At 50.9% G+C, this 16,903-nt stretch overlaps 1 protein-coding gene across 4 annotated transcripts; it reads left to right on the forward strand.

The window, feature by feature from the left end:
- Positions 1-1,185: 1,185 nt before the first annotated feature.
- On the forward strand, positions 1,186-16,835 carry Irf5 (interferon regulatory factor 5). 4 transcript variants are annotated; one of them, XM_052173351.1, is made up of 9 exons: positions 1,186-1,283; positions 6,501-6,706; positions 9,381-9,570; positions 9,918-9,976; positions 10,437-10,470; positions 10,662-10,919; positions 11,133-11,525; positions 11,594-11,733; positions 11,950-16,835. In XM_052173351.1, exons 1-9 carry the CDS (start codon positions 1,226-1,228, stop codon positions 12,193-12,195), a joined length of 1,584 nt encoding a protein of 527 aa, XP_052029311.1. In that variant the 5' UTR covers positions 1,186-1,225; the 3' UTR covers positions 12,196-16,835. The 4 variants fall into 4 exon arrangements, with proteins under 4 accessions (XP_052029311.1, XP_052029312.1, XP_052029314.1 ...); XM_052173352.1 differs by having other exon boundaries at positions 1,187-1,283; positions 11,615-11,733; XM_052173354.1 differs by lacking the exon at positions 1,186-1,283 and adding an exon at positions 1,289-1,379.
- Positions 16,836-16,903: the final 68 nt, after the last annotated feature.

Below are 16,903 nucleotides of genomic sequence, written 5' to 3' on the forward strand. Positions count from 1 at the left end.
AGCCAAAATTCTAATTAATACCACTGTATCTGTCAGCAATCCAAGGCTACAAAATGTAGAGGGTAAACAGTATGTCTACAATGTATATATTTTACTGACTAGCTAAAGTGAACAGTGTCAGGGGAGGAGGGGGGGGTATGATATGATGTAGCAAGATGGCTGACAGGCCCGACAACCTTAGTTCAATCCCTGGGCCAGGCATATGAAAGAGAAAACCGACTCCTACAAGTTGTCCTCTGACCTACACACACTTATGTGCACTCACAGATAAACACACAAAATAAATGTAATAAAATTTTAATTTAACAATTCACTCAGAATATTTATTAAAAGTATCTCTAGGACTGGAGAGATGGCTCGGTAGTTAAGAGCACCTGCTGTTCTTGCAGCAGACCTGGGTTCAGTTCTCAGCACCCACACCCCCCCAAACCCCTCCGCTCACAACAGTCTCTAACTCCAATTCCAGAGGCTCCTACGCCCTCTTCTGGTCTCTGCAGGAACTGCATGTTCATGACGCGAATACATGCAAACAAAATACTCACATACATAACAAATTAATCACTAAAAAGAATTAAGATGTCTAAACATTTAAAATATATATACTTATATCTTTAGTTAAGTTGTCTGTGATGCTACACCAAATCTCAGCTACTCAAGGTATCTGAATTGTCTGATTCCAGGAGTTGAAGACCAGCACCGGCAACACAACATTTTTTCCCCTCAAAAAGTTAAAATCCAACAAACACACACAGTAACCCTTTAGAATTATGATAGGGCAGAGCATGCAGACACTTAGTAGCTGAGCACTTGCCTAGCATGTGCGAGGTACTGGGTTCCATCATCAGTAGTAACAAATAAATATAAAAATAAAAGTTACTATAGATCTTTACTATAGATCTTTAGTATAGATCTTTGCATGGTTCTACTATAGAACTATTAACTAAGCTGAATTTCGGTGGAAATTAGACGTTAAAAATCACATGGAAAAAATCAAAAACTCTGGAAGTCGGCTCTTGATATCCATTTCCCTCCAACCCAACCAATAAACAACACCAAAACACAACAAGCCAGATGCTGACTCAAGGAGTAGACCTTCCTGAAAAACAAACAAACAAAAAACCAATTAGACTATCAAATAATATGATGCTGACACAAAAGTTGAAGAATGAGAATCAGCGAATAATGTTCCTACATGAACAGGATGTGTGAAGGTTGAGGCCGGTTTATGGAACCGGGGTGGTGGTGGGAACCCGCTCAAAGGGCAAACGGAAGCCATGGCGAAGGTAGGGGCTAAAGAAGAGGTGGACTTGGCTGTCACTTGCTGAGTTGGAGCCGTCGGGAGGGCCAGTGTTAAGGCTGAGGAGACAGAGTGGCCCCAGGTTTGTTGAAAGGGAGCTCTCAGTCACCTCAAAATGCCCTGGAGTGTGGCTCCCTTGACGCCCGTGCGCCCCGGATTTCCAGCTCCTGCCGGGCGCGGACTAGGAGGGGACAGGCTACCGGGACTGGGTGATGGGTGACTCTGTCTCCCCGGATTCCCGAAGGAGACCCGGCGAGGGGCGCCGCCACTGTCTGCGGTGTCGCCGAGGTCCCGGGCCTCCCCGCGGTGGGCGGTGGACGGGTCGGTGCGGGGGGCGCGGGTTTGGGGCGCAGGGTGGTGGTGAAGACGGGGCGGGGCGCAGCCCGGGGCGGGGGCGGCGCGATGCGGAAGTGCGGGGCTGGTTGGGCGACCCGCGGGCGGCGCAGCTCGGCGAGAGCTCAGCTCGGCCGCAGCGCCAGGCCGGGGCTCCAGGCTCCCCGCGGGCGCACGGCAGACAGGTAGGTCCCGGGGCTGGGGCTGTGCTGGGCCCCGCGCTCCGAGGGCTGTGGGATCCGTCCCGGACTCCTGCGGAGCCCCGGCTCCGACCCTCGGCGAGCTGCGCGTCCCGGGCACCTGCCAGCGGGCCCGGCGGGGTCGGGGTCCCGCTCCTCCGCGGCGGGCGATGACGGCAGGCAGCGCTGGGCCGGCGCGAACGTCTCCGAGGCGCTCCATGCCCCGGGCCAGCTCGCGGGCTGGGCTCCGGCCGCCATCGCTCCGCGTGCGTGGGGAAAGTCCCGAGGGCCCAGTGGACATCCTCCCTGCGCCTCGCCAGGGTCAAGGATGCGAAGCGCCCTGTCGCGGTCTGGCGGGGACCACGGAGGAGCGAGGTTCCGACCCGGACCCTCTCGGTACACAGCCCGTCCCTCCACCCTGGCCACACCTCACTAAAGAGGTTGAGGTTTCAAGTAGCTATCCCTTCCAAGGATCTTAAAGCCAAGGACAGGAATCTGGGGGAGTAGAGTTTGAGGGGAGACGGTGTCAAATAGAGGCGCCGCTCCTTGACTAGTGGCTCAAAAGGGGACGCCAATTTTCTTAGCAGTCGAGAAGAATCGGTGCGGGGGTGGGGCGGGGGAGGAGAGTGTGTAATGCTTGGTCTAGTTTCTTGACGGTCTGCACCTGAACTTAGGAAGGAAACAACTAAGAATCGGAACGTGAAGGGAAAGTGTTAGTAGTTTGGCCGAAACGTAGATAGATGTCCCGGGCCAACATCCGACCTTGGTGCCGGTGTTTCCCAGACCCAGGTGTCTCGAACCCCCAGAGGTCCCAGAGCGGGTACCTAGTAGCAGGGGTGGAAGTGGGGGCTTTCCTGGCCGCCTGGCATAGAAGGGCAAGGAAGACGCGTCCCCGGCCAGAGGAGCGGTCCAGGGACTCCAGGAACGGATACTAAACCAGTTCCCCGCGGTGACTTCGGGGGCTCACCCAGCCCCCCACCCCCACCTCCCGGAGTTATGCCCCAGGTGGAGTCTGCTAGGATGACCACTAGGGAACAGCCTGGCCTGAATGCCAAAGTGAGGCTAACAGGACCAGAAGGGATGTGGGCCGGGCCGACGGAGGCTGGAGAGGTTAAAGGCCCTCGCACACACTCTCCGTCCCTCCTCCCTAAGCTCCTGGCTAAAGGCTAGTAACGAGGTAGGTAGGAGACCACTCCTATTAACTAAAGTCTTTTGGGGCTTTCCCTTGCACGCTGGCCTTCCCCCAGCCTGCCCCTGGGAGGAAGCCGAGAGGGTTCTTCCTGCCGCACCTGCTGCCCCAGAATCTCAGCCAGTGTGCGCTCTGAAGGGGCAGGGCCCCGGGTGTGTCGCTCACCTGGAGAGGGCGGGATTTAGGCTCATACCTAGTGCAGGTAACACCTTGACTTGCCTTGAACTGGGTGTAGGGTTCAGAACGAGACAATTCGAGCGGCAGGAGGGGATTGAAGCTCTGCCTCTATTCCATTACGGCAGTATCTCCACAGCAGCCTTCCGGAGTTCTCAGTGATCTGACTGCCCAGGCAGGCACCCTCCCCTGGGACCTCCTGACCCTGGGGTGAACTGTGGGTGCTCTCCATCCCAGCCTGGATTCAAGGGCTGCTCCCGTGCCTCTTCACGTGTGGGATGTTTCTTGAGGTCTTAAGCAGGCCACACTCATTTTGACATGGAAGATGATGTGGGCTCTGTTCGTTTCTCCTTCTCAAGGGCTCATGGCCAGACATCTCAGTCTGGGTGTTGATCGTACTCTAAACCTCCAGACCCAGAAGAGGGCAGCCATGTTTAGACACTGCAATTGAGAACTGGCAGGCTTAGGATCTCACACAGATCCAAGCCTTTCTCTGGGCAGGCGGGAGCTTCCATGGGGTGGATGGGGAACTCGGTCCTGCTCAGGGGCGGCTCCTGTGGACCTAGTTGCAGGTGGAGCCTTCTGGCACTCTTGGAGGCCTGGTTTGCTGTAGGGTCCCTTCTCTGTGTCACTATTCCATCTGAAGGGACTGTCCCTTCCTAACACTGAGGCCAGAGCAGCAATTTCAAAACTTTTCTCTCCTTCTCTGAATTTAATTCATCATTATCAGGCTGAGTCAGAAAGCTGCAGTGGTCCCTGGCTCCTTCTTGGTCCCTGAAGCAGGGCAGTGAGTGTTCTGCTCTTCCTGTTCATGCTGTTCTTGGCCTCTCTCTCTCTCTCTCTCTCTCTCTCTGTGTGTGTGTGTGTGTGTTCAGGGTAACTTGCCCATCCCTGTGCCCACCTTCCCATGGCCAGAACATCACCCTCCATCCTAAGATCAAATCTACTTGGGAGCTATGAAGATATGTGTTGTCGGTAGGCCCAGGAGACATTTAGAGGATGGGGTGGGGGTGGGTTTGCAGACACTCTTACAGACTTTCTCTATGTCCCCTCCCTCCACCAGCCCACAAGTCAGCCCAGTGAGTCAGATTTCTGACTTGTCCCATTGGGCCACTTTCATTTCCCTTGGGTCAGGGTGGAGGCTGGTGTGGAAAGAGGAACTAATGCACCTCTTCTTAAGCTTGGGGGCAGGGCCGGGAGCCTTTCCACCGTCTCTGTGCAAGACTGGTATTGCTGTTCATGGGTCTCAGGCAGCTGAAGTAGGCACTGCTCTGAAGTGCTCTGACGTCTGTAGAGCGACACTGCGATAGCCTGAATGTGGCATGGAGCAGATACAATCCAAAAGACACTAGGTGAGGAGTTGCAGGGGAAACTGAGGCTCCATGCTGCAAAACATAAGTAAGCCTGCTCAGTTTTGTTCTTTAACCTGCTGAATGAGAGATCGTCTTCCGAGGAGCTGCTGGCACAGTGGCCTCTCTCTTCTCTGTCTCTGAACCTCCTCCCCACCCCCAGTCCAAGAGTTCAAGATCAAGAATATGGGCACAGGCTGGGCAGTGGTGGTGCATGCCTGTAATCCCAGCATTTGGGAGGCAGAGGCAGGTGGATTTCTGAGTTTGAGGCCAGCCTGGTCTACAGAGTAAGTTCCAGGACAGCCAGGGCTACACAGAGAAACCCTGTCTTGAAAAAAACAAACAAACAAACAAAACAACAACAACAACAAAAAACAATCAAACCAAACCAAAAGAAAAGAAAAGAAAAGAAAAAAAAGAATATGGGCAAGGGAAGGGAAGAGCTTCAGGAGGGAAGATGAGTGAGAGGCGGGAGCTGTAAGTTTCAGGTCCCACCAGGAGGAGAGGCAGCAGGAAGAGGGAAGGATACCAGGGTTACACAGGTCCTGTGGACCTAACTCCAGTGAGACAGAGACTGTGGCCTGCCAAAGCGCTCAAAGATTCTACAGGAAGCTGCTGTAGTAATATTTAATCTCAATCGGGGTTTCCACCTTGCCTTTGACCATTCAGTTCCCAGATAAAAGACACTCCACTTCTGTATTTCTAACGATCCTTTAGTGAACCAGAGCTGGACAGATGGCTACCCTTTACGCTGTTATGTCTACTTCCCCATCAAGAACCCCACCATGTTCCAACCTGGCTGCTTTTAGCTCCAATCGGCTAGCCTCGTGGCCATGTTTTCACGACTCACCTACCTCCTGGCATCTTCTCCTCGCTCCACCTTCTCTCTCTTCTCCCTTGTTGTCCTCCTCAGACCCCAAGCCTGGGAACCAAAACTCTGCCTATCTCTCTTCTGTCCAGTTTCAGTCTGTAGGCATCTTAATTCACCAAGGAGGGATAACTTGGGGGGCAAGGTTACACGGCATCACTTGGGTCTGCATGAGAATCTTTTCCTCCCGAGGGCTGCCAGGCCAATACATTACAATACATTACAATTACATGGCATACAATACATAGCAGCAGAGGGAACCTCAACGGGCTGTTAGGTCTTGGTCTGCACTTCCTGCCACCATGTGTGCTGCTGCACAGGTCGGTAAACAGGCACACTGAATGGATGTCGGGAAAGGAACAGACACAAGGCCATTGATGGCTTCAGGGTGGAGACATCTTATCTGGGTACCCGGTGTCACTGGAGTGGATTAGTGGGATTTCTATAAGAGCTCAAAGGGGAAGAAAACTTCATCTCTTTGAGAACTGAGGAGAAACGCCAGAGCTACAGTGATCTTAACCAAAAGGCCCAAAACCCCTGAGAATGAACCTATTCCTCCCTAATCCCTCTCTCACAGTCTGCTCCTGTCTAAGGCCAGCTTGGAAATCTGGTTTAGAGGATGTGTTAGAGATGGCGAAGGGCGGTTTCAGGGGAGAGAAGTTGAGTAAGTCACAGAGGGGAAACCAGAGCAGAGACAGGACAGACAAGGCACGGTGGAATAGCCAACCCCAGAGAGCTACCCGTGGATCTCGCTGGCCTACCTCCATGCAAGGGAGCCGGCTTTGACTGTGCTGTGACTTCAGAGATGGGTGGCCTGACCTGGGGAATAAGGTACCCGGGACAATTCTCTAGTACAGCAGCAGCTGGGTACTGATTGCCCTCAACAATGGGTCCATTGAACGAAAGTGCCCACAGCATCCATTAGCACGGAAGTTTCCTTCTCCCCTAACAGAACTCACAGGCTGAGCGAGCTGTGACAAGAGACTGGGGGAAAGCAGCCTGGACTGCAGACCCTGGATGGACTGGGGAACTCATCTGCAAGACCTCTCCACCCAGGGCGTGGAGCATCTTGCTATCAATTTGCAGAGCTACGCATTGCTTTCTCCCGCAGAGCCCTTTGCCATGAACCAGTCAGCTCCAGGGATCCCCCCAGCACCCCGCCGTGTGAGGCTGAAGCCCTGGCTGGTGGCCCAGGTGAACAGCTGCCAGTACCCAGGACTTCAGTGGGTCAACGGGGAAAAGAAACTCTTCTATATCCCCTGGCGCCACGCCACAAGGCATGGTCCCAGCCAGGATGGAGACAACACCATCTTCAAGGTAAGCCTTGGGTAAGGTGCTGCCTGGACATCTGGGGCAGCCCCTCCCCCAGGAAAGAGCCCTCCTGAGTAGAAGAGGCATGGTCATCTCCTGCCAGCTACAGCGGCTCAGGGGGATCCCACACCTAGACCCAGGGACACAGGACCACCTTTTCTAACCTGTAGCCTAGAGCAAGGTGGGGACGGAAGGTCTCTGGGAGGCCATCCTGTAACTCCAGGTAGCACACACACTATACCACATACACTAAATGAAGTTACCAACTCATCTTTTGGGTTTGGTCTGGGTTTTGTGTCAGGGTCTCACAATATAATGCCCAGCTGACCAGACTCATTTGGGGAGTCAAGGCTGCCCTGACTTGTCCTCCTCTTGCCTCAGCCTCCGAAATGCTGAGATTATAGACACCCCCAATGCCAACAAGCCCTGGCCCTGGGCAGGTCCTACTATGATAGTTTTGCAGCTGAATATATAATGTTTAAGGTTTCCGTACAGATATATGATAGGCAAAATTGGAGTCTAGTCATACTTAAGAATGTTTAAATATGTTTTGAGATCGGATTTCCCTATATATTCCTGGTTGGCCTGGAATTCACTATGTAAATTAGAATGGCTTAAACTTGTGGCAGTCCCCCTTCCTGTCCCTCCAGAGTGGTGGGATTACAAGCATGTGCCACCATGCTGAGCTAACTTTTCAAAGACATCTTTGTGCTCGGGAGGGATCAAGGCTTACCTTGCTAATGCTATGACACATACTGTCACTAAGGGACAGCCCCACCCCACACCTTATTTATTTATTATATTTCTTGAAGCATCCTTGCATAGCCTGGGCTGCCCTCAGACTTGTCATGTCGCTGCAGCTGCTTCTGGCCTTGAACTTCTGATATTCTGCCTGCCTGCCTGCCTCCATCTCTGAAGTGCTTGGATGGATTACAGATAGTCAGTCACCAAGACGCTCAACCCACACATACGGGTTTTTTTTGTTTGTTTCGTTTTTGTTTTTTTGAGACAGGGTTTCTCTGTGTAGCCCTGGTTGTTCTGGAACTCACTCTGTAGACCAGGCTGGCCTCGAACTCAGAAATCCACCTGCCTCTGCCTCCCAAGTGCTGGGATTACAGGCGTGCACCACCACTGCCCAGATTCACACATGTTTTAATTTTTCCTTATTTTTTTAATTTACTTATAAGGAGTGTGCAGGCACCAAAGTGTGTGTGAAAGTCACAGGCCAAGGAAGAGATGATTCTCTCTTCCACAGTGTGAGTTCTAGGAATCAAACTCAAGCTATCAGGCGTGGTGGCAAGTGCCTTTCTGTGTAGAGCCATTTTGCTGGCCCACACATACTGATTTGTAACTCGCATCTTTTCACCCAATATCAGGATTAGCTTTTCTTTCCAAGAAACATCCGCTTCGCTTTCTGTGACCATTGGATGACCCACTAGAAGGATTCGGTATAACTCAGTCGCCCAGTCCCGGGTTCTGTACACCTCAGACCATTTTAGATTGTGCTCTGTACATAATTTCTCCTAAATTCTACCTTTTGTTTTAATGGTTGGATTAGGTCTAGCATTCAGAGTTTAATAAAATTGTTAAACCAAAGAGATGCTGATTTTAAAAGCTTTGGAATCTTACATTTTAGCCTTTGAACTTAATCCTTACCATAATGTGTGTGGATATTTCTTTTTTTTTCCCTTCCCTTCTCCCTTTTGCTCCAGCCCACTCGCTCCCCCCCAACACCCCCCCACTCCAGGCCCTCTCCCTCCCCCTCTTCCCCCCTCACTCTGGGGCCCCCTGCTTGATCCACCCCCTTTTATTTATTTATTTATTTATTTATTTATTTATTTATTTATTTACTATTTCTATGTTCTATATAGTTCTATCAAAATTAAGTTGCTAGTTTAAAGAGAAGAAACACTTATAATCCTGACATCTCCAAACGGCCATGCAAAAATAATAAGATTGATTGGGCACAGTGAGGGTCAACGGCTAGGAGGCTATGCTTAGCAAGTCTGAGGCTCTGTTCCATCCTTAACACAACAGCAACAACAACAATAATAATATCAATGATGTTGACGATAGCTGGACTGGAGGTGCAGGCACTTGGGAGATGGAGACAAGAGGATTGATGAAGAGTTCAAGGCCACCCTCAGCCATTTAGCAAGTTTGCAACCAGCCTGAGCTACGTTAGGCACTGTCTCAGAAGAACAAAAGAGGAAGAGGAGGAGAAGGAGGAGGCAATGATGACGACAACAAAGACTAACACTGATCATTGACTCATGCCTACATGTGGGGAGAGATAGGAGTACCTTAAAGGTGTTGACTCCCAAGTCTTCTCTGGTACAATCGAGGAGGCTCCAATACAGAGGCAGCTTGAATTGGTCTGCCTGGCGTCAAACCCAGCCTGACTCCAAGTCCCAAGCTCTCTTCTCTACGTTGTTTTCTCATGTTCCTTTGAGAATGTACCTGTTTGCCCTCCTAGCAGCAGTGAGTAGAATTCATTGCGTTTGTCTGAACTTTGAGGGTTGGACAAGGTCTGGTCTTATCCACTTAGCAAGCCTGTCTGGCAAGGCTTAGCCTGGTGGCCAAAATTCTTCGCCCTGACTCCTATAGGCCAAGGGAGTTGCTAGGGCCTCAGTGCCAGTTCAGGTCCCCTGTAATCTGCAGTCCTCTTTGCCTCCCACAGGCCTGGGCTAAAGAGACTGGGAAATACACAGAGGGGGTGGATGAGGCTGACCCTGCCAAGTGGAAAGCCAACCTGCGCTGTGCCCTTAACAAAAGCCGTGACTTCCAGCTGTTCTATGATGGCCCTCGAGATATGCCACCTCAGCCCTACAAGATCTATGAGGTCTGCTCCAACGGCCCTGCTCCTACAGGTATAATGCCTGGCCCAGTGTGACCATCTGGAAAGCTATGAACTCTGGGTACAGGAAAACCCGAGGACCTTGCAGCCAAGGGCTCCAGGGTACGCCGCAGGGTATCTGGGAGTGGGGCCAGGTCTCCGGGTGATTGTTCCTCCTTGCTCTGGGCTCTTGGCTTCAGGGGAGGCCTTTGCCTGCTGCTTCTTGATGCCAGTTCTTTGACCCACCGATATGTGTGCAGCTTCATGGCTGGCGTGGAGCCCCAGGAGTTTGGGCAGCCTCTGGCTGTTCAAAGCCACAGCCTGCCTGGCTCCCGTCTTATCACTAACTTCCTGCCTTGCTCTCTCTCCCTCGATGCGCAGAGACACAGCCCACTGATGATTATGTTCTGGGAGAAGAGGAGGAGGAAGATGAGGAAGAGGTGTGTGGGGATGTGTGGCGGGAAGGGGCCGCACTCGCCAAGCTTCTGTGCTCAGTGAGCACTGATGAGGCTGTCATGGCGGCTCTGCTGCCCTGCCCTTGCTTTAGGATTGAGCACCCACTTCCTCTACAGCTCTTTCTTGGGTCATCCTTTGATGGCTCTGAAGGAAAAGAACGGAGTGGCCATCTTGTCCCTTCTAGGGCTTTACTGTTGCATAGCGTGTCACATGTCTGCTGGACCTCCACAACAGCTGGGCTTGGTGGGTGGTCCTGCCTGCAGGACGCACATCTGGAAATGGGGACATCGACAGCTTTTATGACCTGTTGAGGATGGCAGATCTGGGACCAGCAGCAGAGGCTGCTGAGGGATTGCCTTTTGTTGAACACTGTTTCCTCAGCATTGGACCAAATTAATAACCCGTCCTCCCTTCCCTCCTCCTCTGCCTGTGTCTTCCCTTCAGCTCCAGAGAATGCTACCAGGCCTGAGCATCACAGGTGGGGCTGGGCAGGCGGTGGTGTGGTTGGGGGCGGGGCGTTGTGGCATAAGAAGCAAGAAGCGTTAGGTATTCTAAGTACTTGAGAGGGCTCTGAGAGAGAGAGGCTGTGGGAAGCAAATCTGGGAGTCAGGACTGGGAGATAGTTCTTAGGGGTGGCATTAACAGCTGTATCCACCCCATCCTCTGCAGAACCTGTGCTACCTGGGCCTCCCATAGCACCCTATTCCTTACCCAAAGAAGACACCAAGTGGCCACCAGCTCTCCAGCCACCTATAGGACTGGGTCCCCCTGCTCCAGACCCAAATCTCCTGGCCCCTCCCTCTGGAAATCCAGCTGGCTTCAGGCAGCTTCTCCCTGAGGTCCTGGAGCCTGGACCCCTGGCTTCCAGTCAGCCCCCTACAGAACAACTCTTGCCTGACCTGCTGATCAGCCCCCACATGTTGCCTTGTAAGGACCTTGGCGGGCCGGCGGGCTGGCAGGGCAGGGTAGTGGGGGTGGGGCAGGGTTGCATGGAAGGAGACTGGTGAAGAAAATAAGCTTTTAGGCCAGTCTTCCTGGGTCAAGGATGAACTGGGGAGGCTGGGGACGTTGGGCCTTCCATCTGGATGCTGAACAGCTGTGAGGCTCACAGCCAGGGCAACCTGACTCTCTGCTCCACAGTGACTGACCTAGAGATTAAGTTCCAGTACCGGGGGCGCCCACCCCGGGCCCTCACCATCAGCAACCCACAAGGCTGTAGGCTCTTCTATAGCCAGCTAGAGGCTACCCAGGAGCAAGTGGAACTCTTTGGCCCTGTGACCCTGGAGCAAGTGCGCTTTCCTAGCCCAGAGGACATCCCCAGTGACAAGCAGCGTTTCTATACGAACCAGCTGTTAGATGTCCTGGACCGAGGGCTCATCCTGCAGCTGCAAGGCCAGGACCTGTACGCCATCCGTCTGTGCCAGTGCAAGGTGTTCTGGAGTGGGCCCTGCGCCTTGGCCCATGGCTCCTGCCCCAACCCCATCCAGCGGGAAGTCAAGACAAAGCTCTTTAGCCTAGAGCAGTTTCTCAATGGTGAGGTCCATTCTGTGCTCCTCCTGGCTGCCCCTAACTCAGGAGAGGGTTCTAACCTCTAACTAAAGGCCTTACTTATCTTGATGCAGAACTCATCCTATTCCAGAAGGGCCAAACCAATACCCCACCACCTTTTGAGATCTTCTTTTGCTTTGGAGAAGAATGGCCTGACGTCAAACCCCGAGAGAAGAAGCTCATTACTGTACAGGTGTGTTCCTAGCTGACTCTGATGTAGCTTGACTGTTAGGAGACATGGGGCTGGGCCCTTGGCCCATGGTAGAGGTGGGGCCCTCTGGGCCATGACGACTTGGTTGCTGGGGCTGCAGGAGACTGTCTGCCATCTGCCTCTGGATGTCTTCATGCCCAGCTGGGTTACACAGCCCTGCCACAATTCTCCTCGTCCCGTCTCCCCTTTGCCTCCCAGGTGGTACCCGTTGCAGCCCGGTTGCTGCTGGAGATGTTCTCAGGGGAGCTTTCTTGGTCAGCAGACAGCATTCGGCTGCAGATCTCGAACCCGGATCTCAAAGACCACATGGTGGAGCAGTTCAAAGAGCTCCATCACATCTGGCAGTCCCAGCAGCGGATGCAGCCCGTGGTCCAGGCCCCTCCGGTGGCAGGCCTCGATGCTGGCCAGGCGCCCTGGCCCATGCACCCAGTTGGCATGCAATAGTGAGGCTACAGACGGGTTGACTTGGACCTCCTCTGGCAGCTGTATAGACTGATGGAGCAATGTAGTAGCCCCAGCGGGCCTGGCTGGCTGCAGGGCTCTGAGTCTCCTGGAAGCAGAGTCAGGGTAACAAGGACATAGAAGAGAGGCCTGAGGTCACATTTTCCCTAAACATTTTCTATTTGAGCACCACCTTCTGGTGATTTCTCTAATATGCCTGGCTCCTAATGAAGCCAGCAGCCCCAGTGGGAGGGAGGGAACATCACTAGCCTGAGGCCTTCAATACACAGGTCCAATTACCCCAGGGTAGCCAACTTTTAAGGTTGCCCCAATTCCTCTAGCAAAACCTGCCAAGGAGTGTTGTGGGGCTTCTGCAGAGAACGGGCCTGATTTGGAGTTCCCTAGCTTGAGCCTTTCTCATCATCCTTAGGACCAGGATTTGTCAGGCATCTGGGGCCGGCAGCTCTCCTCTCTCAGCATCTAAGAAGCTGGGGCAGAAAGTAGAATTTAATATATTTTTGGATTAATAAATGTTTAAAGCAGGTTTGCCCATTTATTGACTGATTCCAGTGCCAGCGGCTTCTGTTGTACCGGACTGTTCAGTTGCCAGTTGGCCTGGTCCCGGCATAGTCTGGCGTGGTGCTTGGCAGGAGTTGGGGAGGCCCCGCCTTCCTGTCAGTGAGTCAGCTGTGCCTTCACACTCACCTGGCTGGCTTTGCTTTCCAGGAGGAAGCACACTGGGACAAATGTTTGGAATCCTGAATGAGTTCTGTCTAAAAACTGTCCAAACCGTCCCAGAAGAGAATGAAGAAATAATAGGAAAGGCGAGAATGAAGAAACAGCCACACTTCAGGCTGTCAAAACCTGGGGTTTTAAAAATTTTAATTTTTTTTTGAGACCAGACTGGCCTTAAACTTTTGGTATTAACCAAAGCTGTCTTTGAACTAACTCCTGATCCTCTGTTCTTGCTGTCTCCTTAAGTGCTGAGTAGAATGCTTGCTTAGCAATGCACAAAGCTATAGGTTTGATTCCCTGTAACATACATTCAAAACAAGGAAAGGATTAGCTGGGTGTGGTGGCTCATGCCTATAATCCCAGCACCAGGGAGGCTAAAACAGGAAGCTCAGCAGGTTAAAAACCAGCCTAGAACGCAGCTACAGTAAGAGCTGAACATGTTAAAAAAAAAACATGTGGTCTTCTAGAATTTGCTGCTAATATTAGGATAGTACATGCAAATTGGTGGCTCATCGCTCGACTCTGGTTCAGGAATAATATTCTAGTGCAAACAATAGTTTCTCTCTTGGGGGCGGTGATAGCAGTGGCAAAATCTATTATGCAGCCCAGACTGTCTTGCTCCTTGCTCTGTAGACCAGACTGGCTTTGAACTCAAGAGGTACATCTGCCTCTGCTTCCAGTGATGTCCAGGGGTTAAAGATGTGCGCCAACATGCCTGGGACATTTTATCTTTTCATTATGGAAGACTTTATACATTTGTGAAAATAGAAAAATAATGGTATGAAAACCTCTGTACCAGTTTTAAAGATTATCAATTGAATGTAATCTTTCTCATTGCACCTCCCTCCCAGGCTCCCTACAGAGATTATTTTGAAGTAAATAGTAGAAATAACATTTCATGTATATTTTCCTAAAACCATTCCCCTCCCCCTGCTCTGGGGGATGCTCTACCGTTATGATCTGCCACTGAGCTAAAATCCCCAGCTATTAAAGAAAAAATTATTTTTCCTTTGAAGAAAAAAGATTTTCTTATCAAGTATCCAGTTTATGAGGCTCTTAGAGAGATGGCTGTCAGTAAAGAGCTCACAAGGATCCGACAAGGATTCCAAGCCCATGCTACAGAAAAAAGACAAAAAGAAAGAAAAGAAGGGTCAGGTGTTGCATTTTATAAAAAGATAAGGAGAGAAGGAATATGTCTGGTGGGTGTGTAGCCAGGTACAGCGAATGGCATGCTTCTGCCGGCCCATGCCAAGGCATCCGTGCCCTGAGGGACCAGCCACACGGAGTAGTATAGCATAGAGTTTATTCAGGGCGGGGGGAGGGGAGTTGAGAGGGTAGTACAGACAGAGAAAGGCAGAGAGAGGAGAGAAGTAGAGGCTGGCCATGAGCATGTGGAAAGGGGGAGAGCAGAACGGGGAGAGGGGAGAGGACGAGAGGACAGAGTGAGAACCAGAAAGGGGCAAGCAGCCCCTTTTATAATGAGTCAGACATGCCTGACTGCTGCCTGGTAACTGGGGCAGAGCTTAGACAAAATGCTAACATCAGGCACTAAGGCATATGTTGTCATTAGGAGGCAAAACAAGGGAATCCCTTAATCTCACTGGTCCAGGTTCTATATCTTGTCTCAAAGAATTAAGGAGACTGGCCACCACTGGCCTCCACATGTGTACACACACATTCACAGGAACATGTACCCAGCAGCCACACAACCTAGTGCTCAGAAATTTAAGGCAGCCAGAGAACATCTATTCTCCATTAGTGGTGAAAATGCACTGTTCCTGACTGTTCGGTGACACATTTTGTATGTTGCCGGAGAACGCTTGATTGGATTCAGGTTGCAATTTTGATGTCTGATGAATGAGATTTGAGTTTCCAACATTGGTTCTTAAAATAACACAATGAGGGCCAGAGAAGGGCTCAGCCGTGAAGATGCCATCAAGCCTGATGGTTCAATCCCAGGGACCTACATTGGAGAACTTGAGTCTCCAAAGTTGTCTTCTGACCTCCATGTGTGCACTGTGATACACACTCCCCTCCTCATATCATAATACATACATGTAACAAATAATGCAATGAAAAGCTAGTGTTGCGCACATTTCTCTATTTATGTTTATTAGGCACTGATAAAAATGCCATGGATATTTAGGAATTGAGCATACTCTCAAATGCCATTTTGTTAACCAGACAGGTGAAAAATACTACCTCATTCCTATTTCCTACCTTGAGCAAGGAGGAGGAGCTTTTCGCATGGTTACATGGTCTATGCAGACTTTTAAAAAGTTACATGGAACTGGTGAGCCAGCTACGTAAGGCTCGCCATGCAAGCACCACCTAGATTGATCTCTGGAGACCACAGATGGGTGTGCCCCCTATATCACACGTACACAATAAATAGCTTAAAGAGTAAAAACCAGGGCTGGGGATGTAAGCTCAGCTGTTGGATGTGTGCTTCTGTGGGAAGCCTTGAGTGGCATCCCTAGCAGTCCACAGTCAATAAAAACAGCAACAGAGGTGGAGCACACACAGATTGAACAGATTCCCAGCCCTTTGGGAGGATGAAAATGTTACTTGGGTCAAAGTCATTCCTAGCTCAAAGCAGAAACTGTCACTTTCCAGTAAACACTTCAGTTTTAAAATTTGAGGAAAAGCTTCTAAAATAAGAACATTCTTGCACACTTCACACTATTTCTAACTAAATAATATCTCCTGGTTTTTTTTGGAATTTTTTATTTTTCAAGACAGGTTTCTGGGTGACCCTGGGTGTCCTAGAACTCACTCTATAAATGACCAGGCTGGCCTCTCAAGTGGGACTGAGCGTGCAAGCCACCCCACCCAGCTGGGATTTCAGCATTTCTTAACTCTCCCACTCTGAGGCTCAGGATCCCATCCAAGACACTGTATTTGGTTAAGTCTTTACCTCCTGGCCTGTGGGGTTTTGATAATGGGGTTTTAAGTACAGAAGGCCACAGAAATGTCCTTCCTTTGGCCTCCACCGTGTGCATAAAACACACAGGTCCTCAGCTGCTGTGCCCTTGTGGATGTACGAGCGCAGTCATTCCCACTGAGGCTGCAGGAGGTGAGCAGCAGCAGCAGCAGCAGCAGCAGCAGCAGCAGCAGCAGCAGCAGCAGCAGCAGCAGCAGCAGCTTCCAGCAGGATGCAGAGCCAGCAGCTCCCTGTAAGCTTTTGGTTTTTCTGTCTGACCCAGTTCCCGAATAGTGACGTGGAGGCTTATTTATTTATGAGCCAATCCCCGGGCCATGCGCTAGGCTTGTTCCCTAACAAGTTATAACTCTACTAACCCAGTTGTACTACTCCATGTCTGCCACGGAGCTGGTTACCTCTCAGCTTCACACGTCCACCTTGCTGTACATCTCAGTGACTAGTCTCTCAGGCCTGACTCTTTCCGAGCTCCTGTCTCTCTGCCAGGTATCCCGCCTCCCTGCCCTGCCCTGCCCTGGGCACTGAGCTCTTTATTGATGCTTTTACATGGCAAGCAAGAGCGTATCCCCACCAGACACGTCTTTATAAACTGCTCAGATGCCTCTTCGGTTCCACGAAAGCTGGTTTCACAGGCGGGTTAGCCGATCAATTCTGGGCAGTGAGCAGTGAATGGAAATAAAACACTGGTAACATTTTAAAAATTGGTTTTTATTTTTTCTTTTTTCTGTTTTTTTTTTTTTTTTTGGTGCTGTTGATTTATTCATAAGATGGCTACACCACAGGACAGAACAGTGCCCTTGAAGGCAATTAATTTTCACACATTTTTTAGCAAAATACAGGTAGCCCTGTAAATACATCCCCTCCATATTCTCACCCTCTTTTTTATCCCCTCCCACCCCATGTTTGTGGATGAATAATTCACTAAAAAAAAAAAAAAGAAAGAAAGAGAGAGGGGGGGTTTAATACACATCTGTCCTCTCCACCCACCCCACCCCAGTTTTGGCTTTTCTCCCCAAGGCTGAAGACAAAGGCATG

The sequence above is a fragment of the Apodemus sylvaticus genome, chromosome 2 (genome assembly GCF_947179515.1).
Source record: "Apodemus sylvaticus chromosome 2, mApoSyl1.1, whole genome shotgun sequence".
NCBI lineage: Eukaryota > Metazoa > Chordata > Mammalia > Rodentia > Muridae > Apodemus > Apodemus sylvaticus.